Consider the following 11,373-nt stretch of genomic DNA (forward strand, 5'->3'; position numbering starts at 1 on the left):
TGAGTTGGGAGGGGCTGTAAACAGTACTCCAGTAGCCCCTGAAGGTCTTGCAGCAGCTGCAACCCCAGCATCACTATCCTCACAGAAAGTGAGGCAGCCTACATTAGGAGACTTTTAGATGACACCACCCAGGAACATCATAGCAGTCCCCGTTTGGAAGGAGCACCTTCAGAACCATAGCATCTCTGGAGCAGCCCTGACTAAAGCAGAGTTCCCCCCACCCCACCTCCAGGGCAAAGTTGCAGTTGTCTGTGGCAGTAACAGCTGGGTGCTCTCTGGGCTGTAATGAAGTCTCTGCTGGGCATCTGAACCTCAACTGAAGTTTCCGTGGACTATCCAAGAGGATTGGAGGTTTCCAAGCACCTGTGAGGTGTTGTCAAGACAGTCATGGTTATCATGTTGACAATTAGAAGGGGTAGCTGTTTGATTGGCAGCTGCTTGGCTTTTTAATATCATGAGGTCCGATTTGTCAACAATGTATTTCCTGAGCAACTGGAGTGTTCTCAGAAAGCACTGTGCCTGTGCTCACAGCTTGGGGTGTTTCCCCTCCTTTTCCTCTAGCATTTTCAATTTTCATTCTTATGTTACGGTCTTTGGTCTCTTTGGAGTTGATTTTTCTGCAAAGTGGGAAGCACCTACTCTCATTCTGTTGCACCTGAACACAGGATTTACTTAGCAAGCACCAGAGACCATTTTCAAGTAAGTGGATAAGTCGTGAATTGACTTTAAGACTGTCTAGAAATACACCCAGTCAAATTGCTCTCTGGAAAAAGAAAAAAGTATAGAAACATGAAACTTTGTACTAGTCATACATACATACATACATACATACATACATACATGAGGACAGGTAACTTCAGACATAATAGGAGCCAGGGGCAGGTACAACGTTTTCCTTTAGGGTAGTGAGAAGGTTTTATAACTAGATAGAGTAGTTATACAACATTGTAAATAACACCATAATTGCTCACTCTATATTGGTTAATTTTATGCTATATTAATTTTACCTAAATTTTTTTCTATGTGTTTCTATTTGTTTATGTTTTTATAGGCCAAAGGTCACCTGTGCAGATCATTTCTCAGGAGCTGTTCACCTTGTGTCACCCCCTCCCTCCACACACCTTTGTGACCTTGTGTGGCTCCCCTCCCCCCCCTCACTCCTGGTGCTGGGGGAAAGGGTCAAGAATTATTTTTAAACACTCTCTTAGCAGACATCTTGATTAGGTTTTTGTTTGTTGACAAGAACCAGCTCTCAGCATGGAGAGAGGTTATGAGAGACGGAGTGTCTGGGAGTGGTGAAAAGGACTACTCAAAGTCCAATCATGGATACAAGCTCACAACCTGTGTTCTACTTGCTATTCTAAGAGATCTCTCTGCCCGTGTTCTGCTTGCTTTTGTGTGTGTTTGTGTGTGTGTGAGTTTGTGTGTGTGTGTGTCTGTCTGTCTGTTTGTCTGTCTGTCTGACAGTTCTCCAAGCAGTCTGTGGGGCAGTGGACCATGCCAGAAAAGTTGGTAAGGTTGAAGTCGGTTCAGAAACCCTGGTACCGTCATACCTGAGGACAATAGGTGTTTCACCTGCTCCCAACCAGATTCCTGACCTGGAACAAGTGACCACAACTCCCCACATAAAGAACAAGACCACTAATCACACGGTACACAACACAGAGTTCTCCATGCTAATGCTAATGGTATCTAGATGGGCACTGAGGGTTTAACCAATGAACTTCCCTTTCCGGACATTCCTTCCTGTAAAAGGTATTTAATCTCTGGTCCACCCTGAGGAAGTGGTATGTACCTATTCTCCATGAAGAACAATCAATAAACAATTTGGAACCGAGGACTCTCTCTCCCCCATCAAGAACTGCCCTGGGGAAAGCCTTCTACACAAATAGCTGAGCCGCCCCTCTGCTAAGCAAAGCCAGCATCTCCCCTTCTTCCCCCAGGGCTCATCCTAGCGGCCGAGTGCCCCCCTTCTTCTGACACCAGCAACTGGACACCAGGGTGTCTGGGAAGCCTCCTTGGCCTCAGCTGGCCTCATTTCTCACCCAAGCTGGGGTCCCCATCTTAGGCTACACTCCCCCGCCCCCTGAATGGTGTATCAGTGCTTCCCGAAAGCCCAACCCTGATAGGGTGTAGGGTGAAGTGCACCCTAGCACCCCATATTTCGTCTGTTCTAGAGGGATTCACACACCCCAGCGGCAAGACAGAATGCAGAACCACAGCAGTTCTCTCTTTTTATCCTAAAAAAAAATTCTCTGGAGAGCTCATGTCCTGCGGAACACAGGTCTAGCCTTTCATTTTACATATTAATCCAGTCATTAACTCCAGGTTTCCTTTTGATTATCTTATGAATCAGCATTCTGTGACCCCAACCCTTTGATTCTTAAGAGACAGTGAGCATACATTTTTTTTTTCTTAACAGCGCAAAAGAATTCAGAGATTGGTCTGCTTTTGTTAAGCACGAATGATAAGCTAGGAGCAGGCACCATGTCACTCTGTCCCCACCAGGGAGGGCCATGCAGGGCTCTGCAGTTTGTTACTTGCTTTTAATACTTTTTTTGTTCTTCTCAAGATAGAGTCCTCCTATGTAGCCTGGGCTGTTCTAGGACTCAGTATGTAGGCTAGGCTGGCCATGAACTCACAGAGATCAGCCTGCCTCTGCCTCTTGAGTGCTGGGATTAAAGACATGTGCCACTATACCCAGCTGCTTTTTAAACTTTTTAAATATTTATGTACTCCTTTTAATTATATGTCGGTGTGCGTGCCTGTATGTGGGTACATTGCGGCAGCAGTGGGGGCCAGAGGTGTTGGGGCCCCGGAACTTGGAGCTATATGTGATTGTGAACTGTCGGACACAGTGCTTGGAATGCAACTCATATCTTCTAGAAGAGCAGAAGTGCCTGCCTCTTGCTTTTTTCTTTTTTCTCCCAACCTTGTTATTTTGAGGCAGGGTCTCTCATTGGCCTAGAAATTAGCACCTTGGCTAGGTAGGTAGGAGGGAGTTCCAATGCTCTCCCTGCTCTCCCTCCGCCTCCCTAGCATTGAGAGGACAAGAGCTCATCACCTCATCCAGATTTCTCACATGGGTCCTCATGCTTCTGTGGCAAGCACCGTATCAACTGAGCCATCTACCAGCTTCAAGAAAAAAAAAAAAGTTAGATGTTTTCTAGAGCGTGCTTGCCCATGCCTATAATCCAGCACTGGGGAAGCAGAGATTGAAGGATTATATACTGGGCTACATTGTGAGAAGTCTCAAAACAATTAAAAAAAATTATATAAGGATTAAAAATAAAAGGAACTAGAGAGATGGATCACTATATAGAGCACTGGCTGCTTTTCCAGAGGATCTGAGTTTGATTCCCAGCACCCACATGACAGCTTACAACTCTCCAGTTTCAGGGGATTCCAACATTCTCTTCTGGCGTTCATGGGCACCAGGCATGCACATGGCACACACAGTCATAGATACACACAAAACACCATACATCTAAAAAGAAATTAAAAATAAAAAAGAGCCGCGGAAGAAAGGCAAAAACACAGGAGAAACGATTTTTTGGAAATGTTAAGATGTTAGTATGTGGGGAGAGGTCTAAAGTCTTCAAGCATAACGAAGAAGTGTGTGAAAAAGTTAAGGGTGATCTTCAATGATAGAAGTTGTAGTTGCCTTACACTTTCTCACATATCCTGTACCTCGTGATATTCAAGAACATCTAAGAGATTTAATGATTCCTGATTTCATGACTCCCACACTGACTCCTCATGTTCCATTCGTCGCTGAATTATTGCTTCATTGATTGTAAACACAGGGAGTGGTCCCCGGCCCTTGCATATCGTAGATGGTACCAAGTTGTCAGCCTTTATTTATCCCAGACTCTGAAGACAGCCCTTGCAGTGGGTAAACTACTTTTCCCCCCTATTTATTAGCATTCGTTGAGTCATATGCAAGGGTTTGATCATACAGAGTAGGAAAAACCCTAGAGGTGAGGTCAGAGAAAGTTAAGATCCTGCTGTGGGGAATGGGTTTTTAGCGCTTTCGTCCAACCCCCTGGGTCCTGCTTCAAGAACCCTACAGATGTGTCCTAAGGGGAAAGGCCTCCCGGCCAATGTGAGATCTGACCTGAAGCCAACCATATGGAGGACTCGCTCGACTCCTCACTTTCCGCTCCCTCAAATTCCCTCCACCAACCAAGTGATGGCCAACTATCTGGGCATTGACAGCCCATTGCACGCGCCCAGACTCGCCACTGGACTACGACTCCCAGGAAGCACTGCGATTGATTGATAGATCGAACAGCTAATAAACGATTACCGATGTCCCGGAGACCCAATCCTGTAAAGGAGAGGCGGGCCTTCCCATGGTAGCTCTTGGAGCCAGTGGGCGTCTCCGCGGCCTGGCTCCAGCCCCGCCCCTTGCCTGTGCTCTAGGGTTCCCGGAGTCCAGTCTCTGGAAAGCTGGGTCACCTGCAGGTGGGCTGGCTTCTGAGCTGCCTCAGAACGTGGTGTCGCAGGTGGCTACTGGAACTGACACCCAAGGAGCTGCGTGTCCCCTTGCCGCAACCTCACCAGGCCGAGCTGGCTGGGCCGCGGAGCCGCACTCTCTACCCCTAACCCACGCTGTAGCCGCGTCGTGGCCTTGGCTCTGCTTCACTCAGAGATACTGGATCAGGTCGGTGTCTGCCAGATGCCGGAGAGTTGGTGCGAGCTACCTGCAAGATAGCTTAAACTTTCCCTGGGGATTCCTCTACCAGTCCGTTAGATCGTGTTGTGAATTTCGCCAAATACCAAAATAAAATACTCCCTCCAGTGCTCTTTTGGGATATTATGACTTTTCTCCTTAAAAATTGACGAAAAGACTAGGAACTATCTTGTTTTCAGAGTCTGGGATAAAGACTAGCAAATGAGAAAGCTATGTCTTTGCGGCCCTTCCCTAACACCTCCAGAGGAGCTTCGTTCCTAACATTTTTCTAGCCATCAGATTTCTCCAGAGCAATGACCCAGAAGACGTAATCAGTTTACGATTAGAGTGACATTGTTCCCACAGCCCCCAAAATGGCAGCTAAAATGGAGATAGCTTTGAGTACCCACACTGAGGATTCTGACAAGCAAGAGAGACACATAATGAAGCTGGAAGAAAAACGTGGCCCCCCTCAGCAATATCCTGATCCTGAGCTTTCCCGCCAGAGCTTCAGACACTTTTGTTATCAAGAAGTGTCTGGGCCCCAGGAAGCGCTCTCCTGCCTTCGACAGCTCTGCAGACAGTGGCTGCAGCCTGAACTACACACTAAAGAGCAGATTTTGGAGCTCCTAGTGATGGAGCAGTTTCTGGTCATCCTACCTCCAGAGATCCAGGCACAAGTCTGGCATCGGTATCCAAAGAGCAGCAGGGACGTTGTGACTCTGGTGGAAGATTTGCACAGAGCATCCAAAAAACCAAAGCAGTGGGTAAGAAGGGTCCTTTCTCTGTGGGTCCTAGGTAATGTCTTCGTTGTCTTTTTGAAGTAGTGTTTTGTCTCATGATCCATGATCCCTAGTTAGAGATTCCAGAGGAATGGATGACATCAAAAGTTGCTTCTAGCCCGGAGGAACTCCCCTTATCCCCACCCCCGAATTGTAATAGGGTTTCAGAAAACTGAGCCAGTGAGCACAGGTACGCAGTGAGGCAGCAGAGACCCCGTAGCCTTTTAAGAGTAGTTTTAAGGAATCTCTACTGTCAGGTCTTCCCTGACCCGTATCTTGAAGCTTTGCTACAGTCAGAATTCTCAGGTCTAGCCAGTTCCATAGGAAACTAATTTTGGTGAAGCTCTGTGGACTTGGTTCCTGTGAAGCGTCTACCATGTTGCCTTTGAATGGGGAAGTCTCAGCTCAGTTCTCGGCTTGTTGCTGTCTGTCCAGTCGTCTCACACCACCCCTTCCCCAGTGAAACCCCAGCTGGAGCTGAGAGGGAAGCAAGTAAGATGAGCAAACAGGTGGGGCAGCCTTGTTGGATCAGAGTATCCTGGCCCTCAGAACTTACCAAGTTGGAACGGTGTTCAGTGGCCCCTTACCATACTGGTTCTGTTCCCACGGGGCCTGTCTCTAGCAGCAGAGAGGCTGGAGATCTGGGGAGCATTGTTCATGATGATTCTGGTATCTTTGCCAGCTCTCTTTATGATCTTGGCTCAAGCTGTGGGCACTACCTGGGAAGTGTTGGCTATTTCCTCCGCATGCCTTCCCTCCACCTCCTTTTGGTGGTCTCTATGGAATTTGGACTCTAGGTCATTACCAGGTCTCCCCAGGGTAAAGGGTCACTCTGTTAGCAGTGAGTGGCATGTTGCTCTCGTCCTTCACGGAATGGAGAATTAATGGATAGCCCTTTTCCCAGGTGACCGTTTGTATGCAAGGGCAAAAGGTGCTCTTAGAGAAAACAGGAGCTCAACTCGTAGAACCAGAACTTCGAGACTTTCAACCCCAAACTCCTAGCAGAGATATTCAGGAGAACTCTCTAGAAGAGCCTTCCTGGGAAGGATCTCATGAGCAGCTGAGTCCTCACCACTGGGAGAAGTCTCTCCTCCAGGAACCAGTCCTCAGATTGACTGAGACAGGTAACTACTCTGGATTCTTGGCTCTCTCACCAGCCCATTTCCATCACTGGGGGTGGGGTGCCACAGTGTACATATGGAGGTCAAAGGACAACTTCGTGGAATCATGTCTTTCCTTCTGCCTTTGTTTGGATTGTAGAGATCAGACTCTGGGCTCTGGGCTTGAGTAGACAGGGCCTTTATTTACTAACCCATTTTCTTGGCCTTTTAAAATTACATATGATAACTTTTTTTTTTCTTTTTTGAGACAGTGTCTTACTATGCAGCTCAGGCTGGTCTAGAATTCATTATGTAGACCGGACTGGCCCTTGAATTCACACAGATCCACCTGCTTCTGCTTCCCAAGTGCTGGGATTAAATGCCTGCATTACCATCCCCAGCCTGTTTGGGTTTTTTGCTTGTTTGGTTTTTGTTGAAGAATTACTGGATTAGTTTGTAAAGTGGCTGTGCCATCAAAGCGTCCTATCCACAGAGCAGAGGGTGCTTCTCCATGTCCCCGCCAGCATTTCTCCCGGCTGTTTTATTATGATGTAATATCCCTTGAGGTTTCGATTTTCATTTCTCTAATGAGTTGTGTTTAGCATTATTTCATGTTTATTAAATTATATACCCTGGCCAGTGAGATGGCTCTGTGGGTAAAGGCACTTGCCACCAAGTTTGACAACCTGAGTTCAATCCCTGGGGCCCACAGAATGGAAGGAGAGAATCACTCCTGTAAAGTGTGTCCTCTGACCTCCACACATGCTTTGTCATACAAGCAGCCATCCCTAACATACACACACAAACACACAATCATACAAACAACCATCCCTAACACACACACAATCATACAACCATCTTTTTTTTCTGTTTTTATTTATTTTTTTATTGGATATTTTATTTACATTTCAGATGTTCTCCCCTTACCCTATCCCCCCAACCCCCGCCCAGGAGCTCCCTATCCCATCCCCCCTCCTCCTTCTTCTATGAAGATGTACCTCAACCTACCCCCCCCAACTCCCACCTCCCCACCCTCGAATTCCCCCTCACACGGCGTCCAGCCTTCGTGGGACCAACACACACACAGAGAGAGAGAGAGAAACGGATATCTTGTCTTTAGTTATCAGGTCTCAGGTAGCCTAGGCTGGCTTCGAAGCCACTACAGATCTGAGGACACATGGCAAGTGCTGATTGAACTGATCCTCTAGCCTCACCTCCTAGATCCTGTGACAAGAGGCCTTTCCCATTACTCCCAGCTTATAGAAAAATTATAGTCGTATACTTTGTCTGTTTTTAATGGGAGATTTGTATTTTTATTGTTGAAGTTTAAGAATTAAAAAAGTGTTTTGGATCCTAGACCTCACAGATGATAATTTATGAATGTTTTCTCTCATTCTGTGAATTATCTTTTTTAGTTTTTTTTTTTTGATGGTATTCCATGAAGAACAAATGTTTTTTTATGTTTTTTAAAAATTTGTATTACATTCTTACTTATTTTGTGTGTACCTGTCTGTATGTATGGGCATACACATTACATGTCCATATGTGGAAATCAGAGATACAGTTGTCTCCTCCCACAATGTTGGTCCCAGGGGTCACATCAGGTCCTTAGGCTTGGCCAGGGGTGCCATTACCCTCTGAGCCATCTCACCAGCCCAGGGTTTTCATGTCGATATTCTGACTTTTTTTCTTTGCTTTGGCTTTTGGAGTCCTAGCTAAAATACCATTACCCAATGATTCAGAGTCACAGATATGTTCTCTAAAGAGTTGTTTACTTCTTCCATTCACTTTGAGTTTTTTTGGTTTTGTATGTGATAATTTTGTATGAATTACTAAGGTTACTAAAACTTTAGACTGGACAACAAATTTATTGTTAACAGTAAAAGTTAAGCCCAAGGTCAGCTGGGCAGTTGGCTTAGTGGGCAAAAGTGTTTGCTGAGTTCAAATCCCTAGAACCCATATGGATAGGCCTGGTTGTGTGCTTCTGTACTATCGGTGACGGGAGCAGGGGGAGGGCAGTGGCAGGAGACAGGAAGGTTTAACTCAGGGTCAGTGAGGAGACCCTGTCTTGAGAATTAAGCAGAGTGACAGGACATTAGACACCTACTTCTGGCCTCTTCACTTGTGCTTTAGTGAGGCACACACAAGCAAATGCACCATACTTACACACTGTAACGCACACAAAGAAGTCCAAAGTTGGTACCACCAGATGCAGTGTCTGAGGACCATAAGGCAGCACTTGCCATGTGTCCATGTGGCTGAAAAGTAGAACTGCAAACAAGGCTTTTCATCTTTTTGACAAGGCACTAATTCCATTCATGAGGGCTCCATCCTTATGACCCAGTCAACTCCTGATAGTTCTACATTGGGGATTGACAACACATAAATTTGAGTAGATGTTCAGTCAGACTGGGATTCTCTGAAGCTTGTGAGAATCTAGTGATTCCAGGAATCCAGAAAAAAATGATTCCTTTCCCATTGACTTGTTCTTAAGAGCCTTGATGAAGGCAGACATGGTGATGACCGCCTAGGATCTCAGCACTTGGGAGGGGGAGGCAAGTCAGGTGCTTACCATCATCTTCAGTTATGTGGTGAGTTTGAGACTAGCCTGGGCTGTGTGAGACCCTGTCTCAGAAAGTGAGTGGAGCAAAACCTTGATGAAATCACTTAGCAATGACTGTCTGAGTTCCTCATTACATGTTAAATGAATATTATTCTTCAAAATTCAATTCCCCAGCCATGTTAGGCGTTTCAAATGTTCAGCAGTCACATCTGTCTGGTGGCCATGGTGAGTGTGTATACAGCTCATGAGAACAAACTTTCCAAAGTCTCCATTTCCCTGGCCTGGTCCAGCTCAGCTCCATCGTGATCCTCAGTCCTGTCAGAAGGTGGACCGTTTCTTTAACTAGGATATGTATCTAATCTGTATCCCATTTTCTAAATACTTAGGCTGTCAGCAGTATAATGAGAAAAGCAATACAGTCACTGGATTTATCACCCTTTGAAGTGAAGGAAGCTGTCAGTCTCTGTCCATGGAAGGGAGGGATATTTATTCAAATAATTGTTTTAAGTACTGGAATGTTAACCCGAGTTTAGCCAGGTGCAGTGGTGGATGTCTGTGGTCCCAGCTACTTGAAGGATTACTGTGGCCCTAGAGTTTGAAATTGACCTAAGTGATAGATAGACCCTGTAAATAAATAACCAGCCAGTTGTTCTCCTTCTTCATTATTGATATTTTGTTCTGATTTTTCTCTATTCTGTTTTCCTATACCTTTTCTTAAAGATTGGAAGGACAGAAGGAGAATTTGGTTCCTAGCTTTACTATAAAATAGGGACACTCCCAGGAACTAACTGTGCAGATTCCCAGGCCTAAGCCTCAGAGATTCTGGCTCATCAATGTCAAAGGTGAGGAACCCCTTGTTGATGGGTCTAGAGGAGGCTAATGCACACATGCCATCAACAGAAGGCTGCCTACCCTCTGACAAACCTCACAACATAGTTAAACTTCTTTTCCTGGAGTTCTTTCTTCTAATTGCAGAAAACAAAGCATATTATTTCTAATTACAGAGTCCTCCAGAGTGAGAAGTGACGACAAGGAAAATCCACAACAGGAGGGAGCAAGAGGAACAAAGGTATGCACAGTCTTACGTGGAAGACCTAAAGGGGGTACCATGCAAAGCCCTGAGCCAGGAGGGGTGACGGCAAGTGACCCCCGATTGCTGCAGTGGCAAGTCAGAACCCCACAGTCTCTCAAGCCACTTGCCCACTACCAGAGACGTTGCAGAGAGCTGGAATATTTCAGCAACCCCCTTAGAGGCCACCTGCTGAGAGAATTAAAGAGAAGAAGAGGCCAAAGAAGCCTGAGCAGCCTTCTGCAGCGTCTTGGTCACCAGGCAGCCCACCCAGCCAAGAAACCTTACAGCTGTGACGACTGTGGGAAGAGCTTCACGTGGAATTCTGAGCTGAAGCGACACAGGCGAGTGCACACCGGGGAGAGACCCTACATCTGTGGGGAGTGCGGAAACTGCTTTGGGAGACAGTCGACTCTGAAACTGCACCAGAGAATCCACACTGGGGAGAAGCCATACCAGTGCAGCCACTGTGGCAAATGCTTCCGCCAAAGCTCAAACCTCCACCAGCACCACAGGCTCCACCATGGGCACTGAAGCGATGCTGTGTGCTGTAGAGTCCTAGGGAAGGGCTTCTGGTCTCTCCCTTCTCTTACTTGCCTATAAGTCAGAGTTTCGTTGTGACTTATAGAATTATAGGTGAATATTCAACTGGTAAGGAGTTCAAAAAGAGGCCAGTGGGGCCAGTGTGTGAGGATGGCTGATCCGGGTGTTGGGGGAAAAAGAGAGCTGCAGTCTCAGCAGAGTGGGGACTAGTTACTGGGGAATAGTCAGGATGAGCTGCAAGTGGCTTTGATTAATTAATCCTTAATTAAATCTCCTTGTTGCTTTTATCTTCTAAAAGACAGTTGTTTTCATCTGCACACTTGAGCAGTTCATGAGAATGCCAAGAAAACCTTCACTGGAAATAGTCCTCTAATAGTCTTTCTGCTACTAACTTTTTTGATGGTGGTGGTAGTGGTGGTGGTTTTTACTTATTTATTTTTAAGACAGGTCTCTCTGGTCTGTCTAGCACCTGGTGGTGCTAGAACTCAACCTGTAGACCAGGCTGGCCTGGAACTCAAGAGCTCCACCTGCCTCTGCCTTCTAAGTGCTGGTAAAAAGGTGTGTGACCCCACACCCTGCTGTTACTAATTTAACAAAAGACAATATATATGTATTTATGTGATTAGCAGTTTCTAAGTACT

The 11,373-nt window shown here is 46.1% G+C and overlaps 1 protein-coding gene across 1 annotated transcript; it reads left to right on the forward strand.

The window, feature by feature from the left end:
* Nucleotides 1–4,482: 4,482 nt before the first annotated feature.
* Znf174 (zinc finger protein 174) lies at nt 4,483–10,723 on the forward strand. The gene is made up of 3 exons (XM_028760994.1): nt 4,483–5,442; nt 6,362–6,581; nt 10,125–10,723. The coding sequence occupies exons 1-3, from the start codon at nt 5,050–5,052 to the stop codon at nt 10,721–10,723; spliced, it is 1,212 nt and encodes a 403-aa protein (XP_028616827.1). The 5' UTR covers nt 4,483–5,049.
* Nucleotides 10,724–11,373: the final 650 nt, after the last annotated feature.

Source organism: Grammomys surdaster, unplaced genomic scaffold (genome assembly GCF_004785775.1).
Source record: "Grammomys surdaster isolate TR1022 unplaced genomic scaffold, NIH_TR_1.0 126612, whole genome shotgun sequence".
In the NCBI taxonomy this organism is placed as follows: Eukaryota; Metazoa; Chordata; class Mammalia; order Rodentia; family Muridae; genus Grammomys; species Grammomys surdaster.

Bases quoted from the DNA above. Each gene is read 5' to 3' on its own strand.
- Znf174 (XM_028760994.1), top strand. From the start codon at position 5,050: ATGGCAGCTAAAATGGAGATAGCTTTGAGTACCCACACTGAGGATTCT. The intron at 5,443-6,361 runs GTAAGAAGGGTC...CCCTTTTCCCAG, and splicing joins CCAAAAAACCAAAGCAGTGG to GTGACCGTTTGTATGCAAGG. The intron at 6,582-10,124 runs GTAACTACTCTG...TTCTAATTACAG, and splicing joins CCTCAGATTGACTGAGACAG to AGTCCTCCAGAGTGAGAAGT.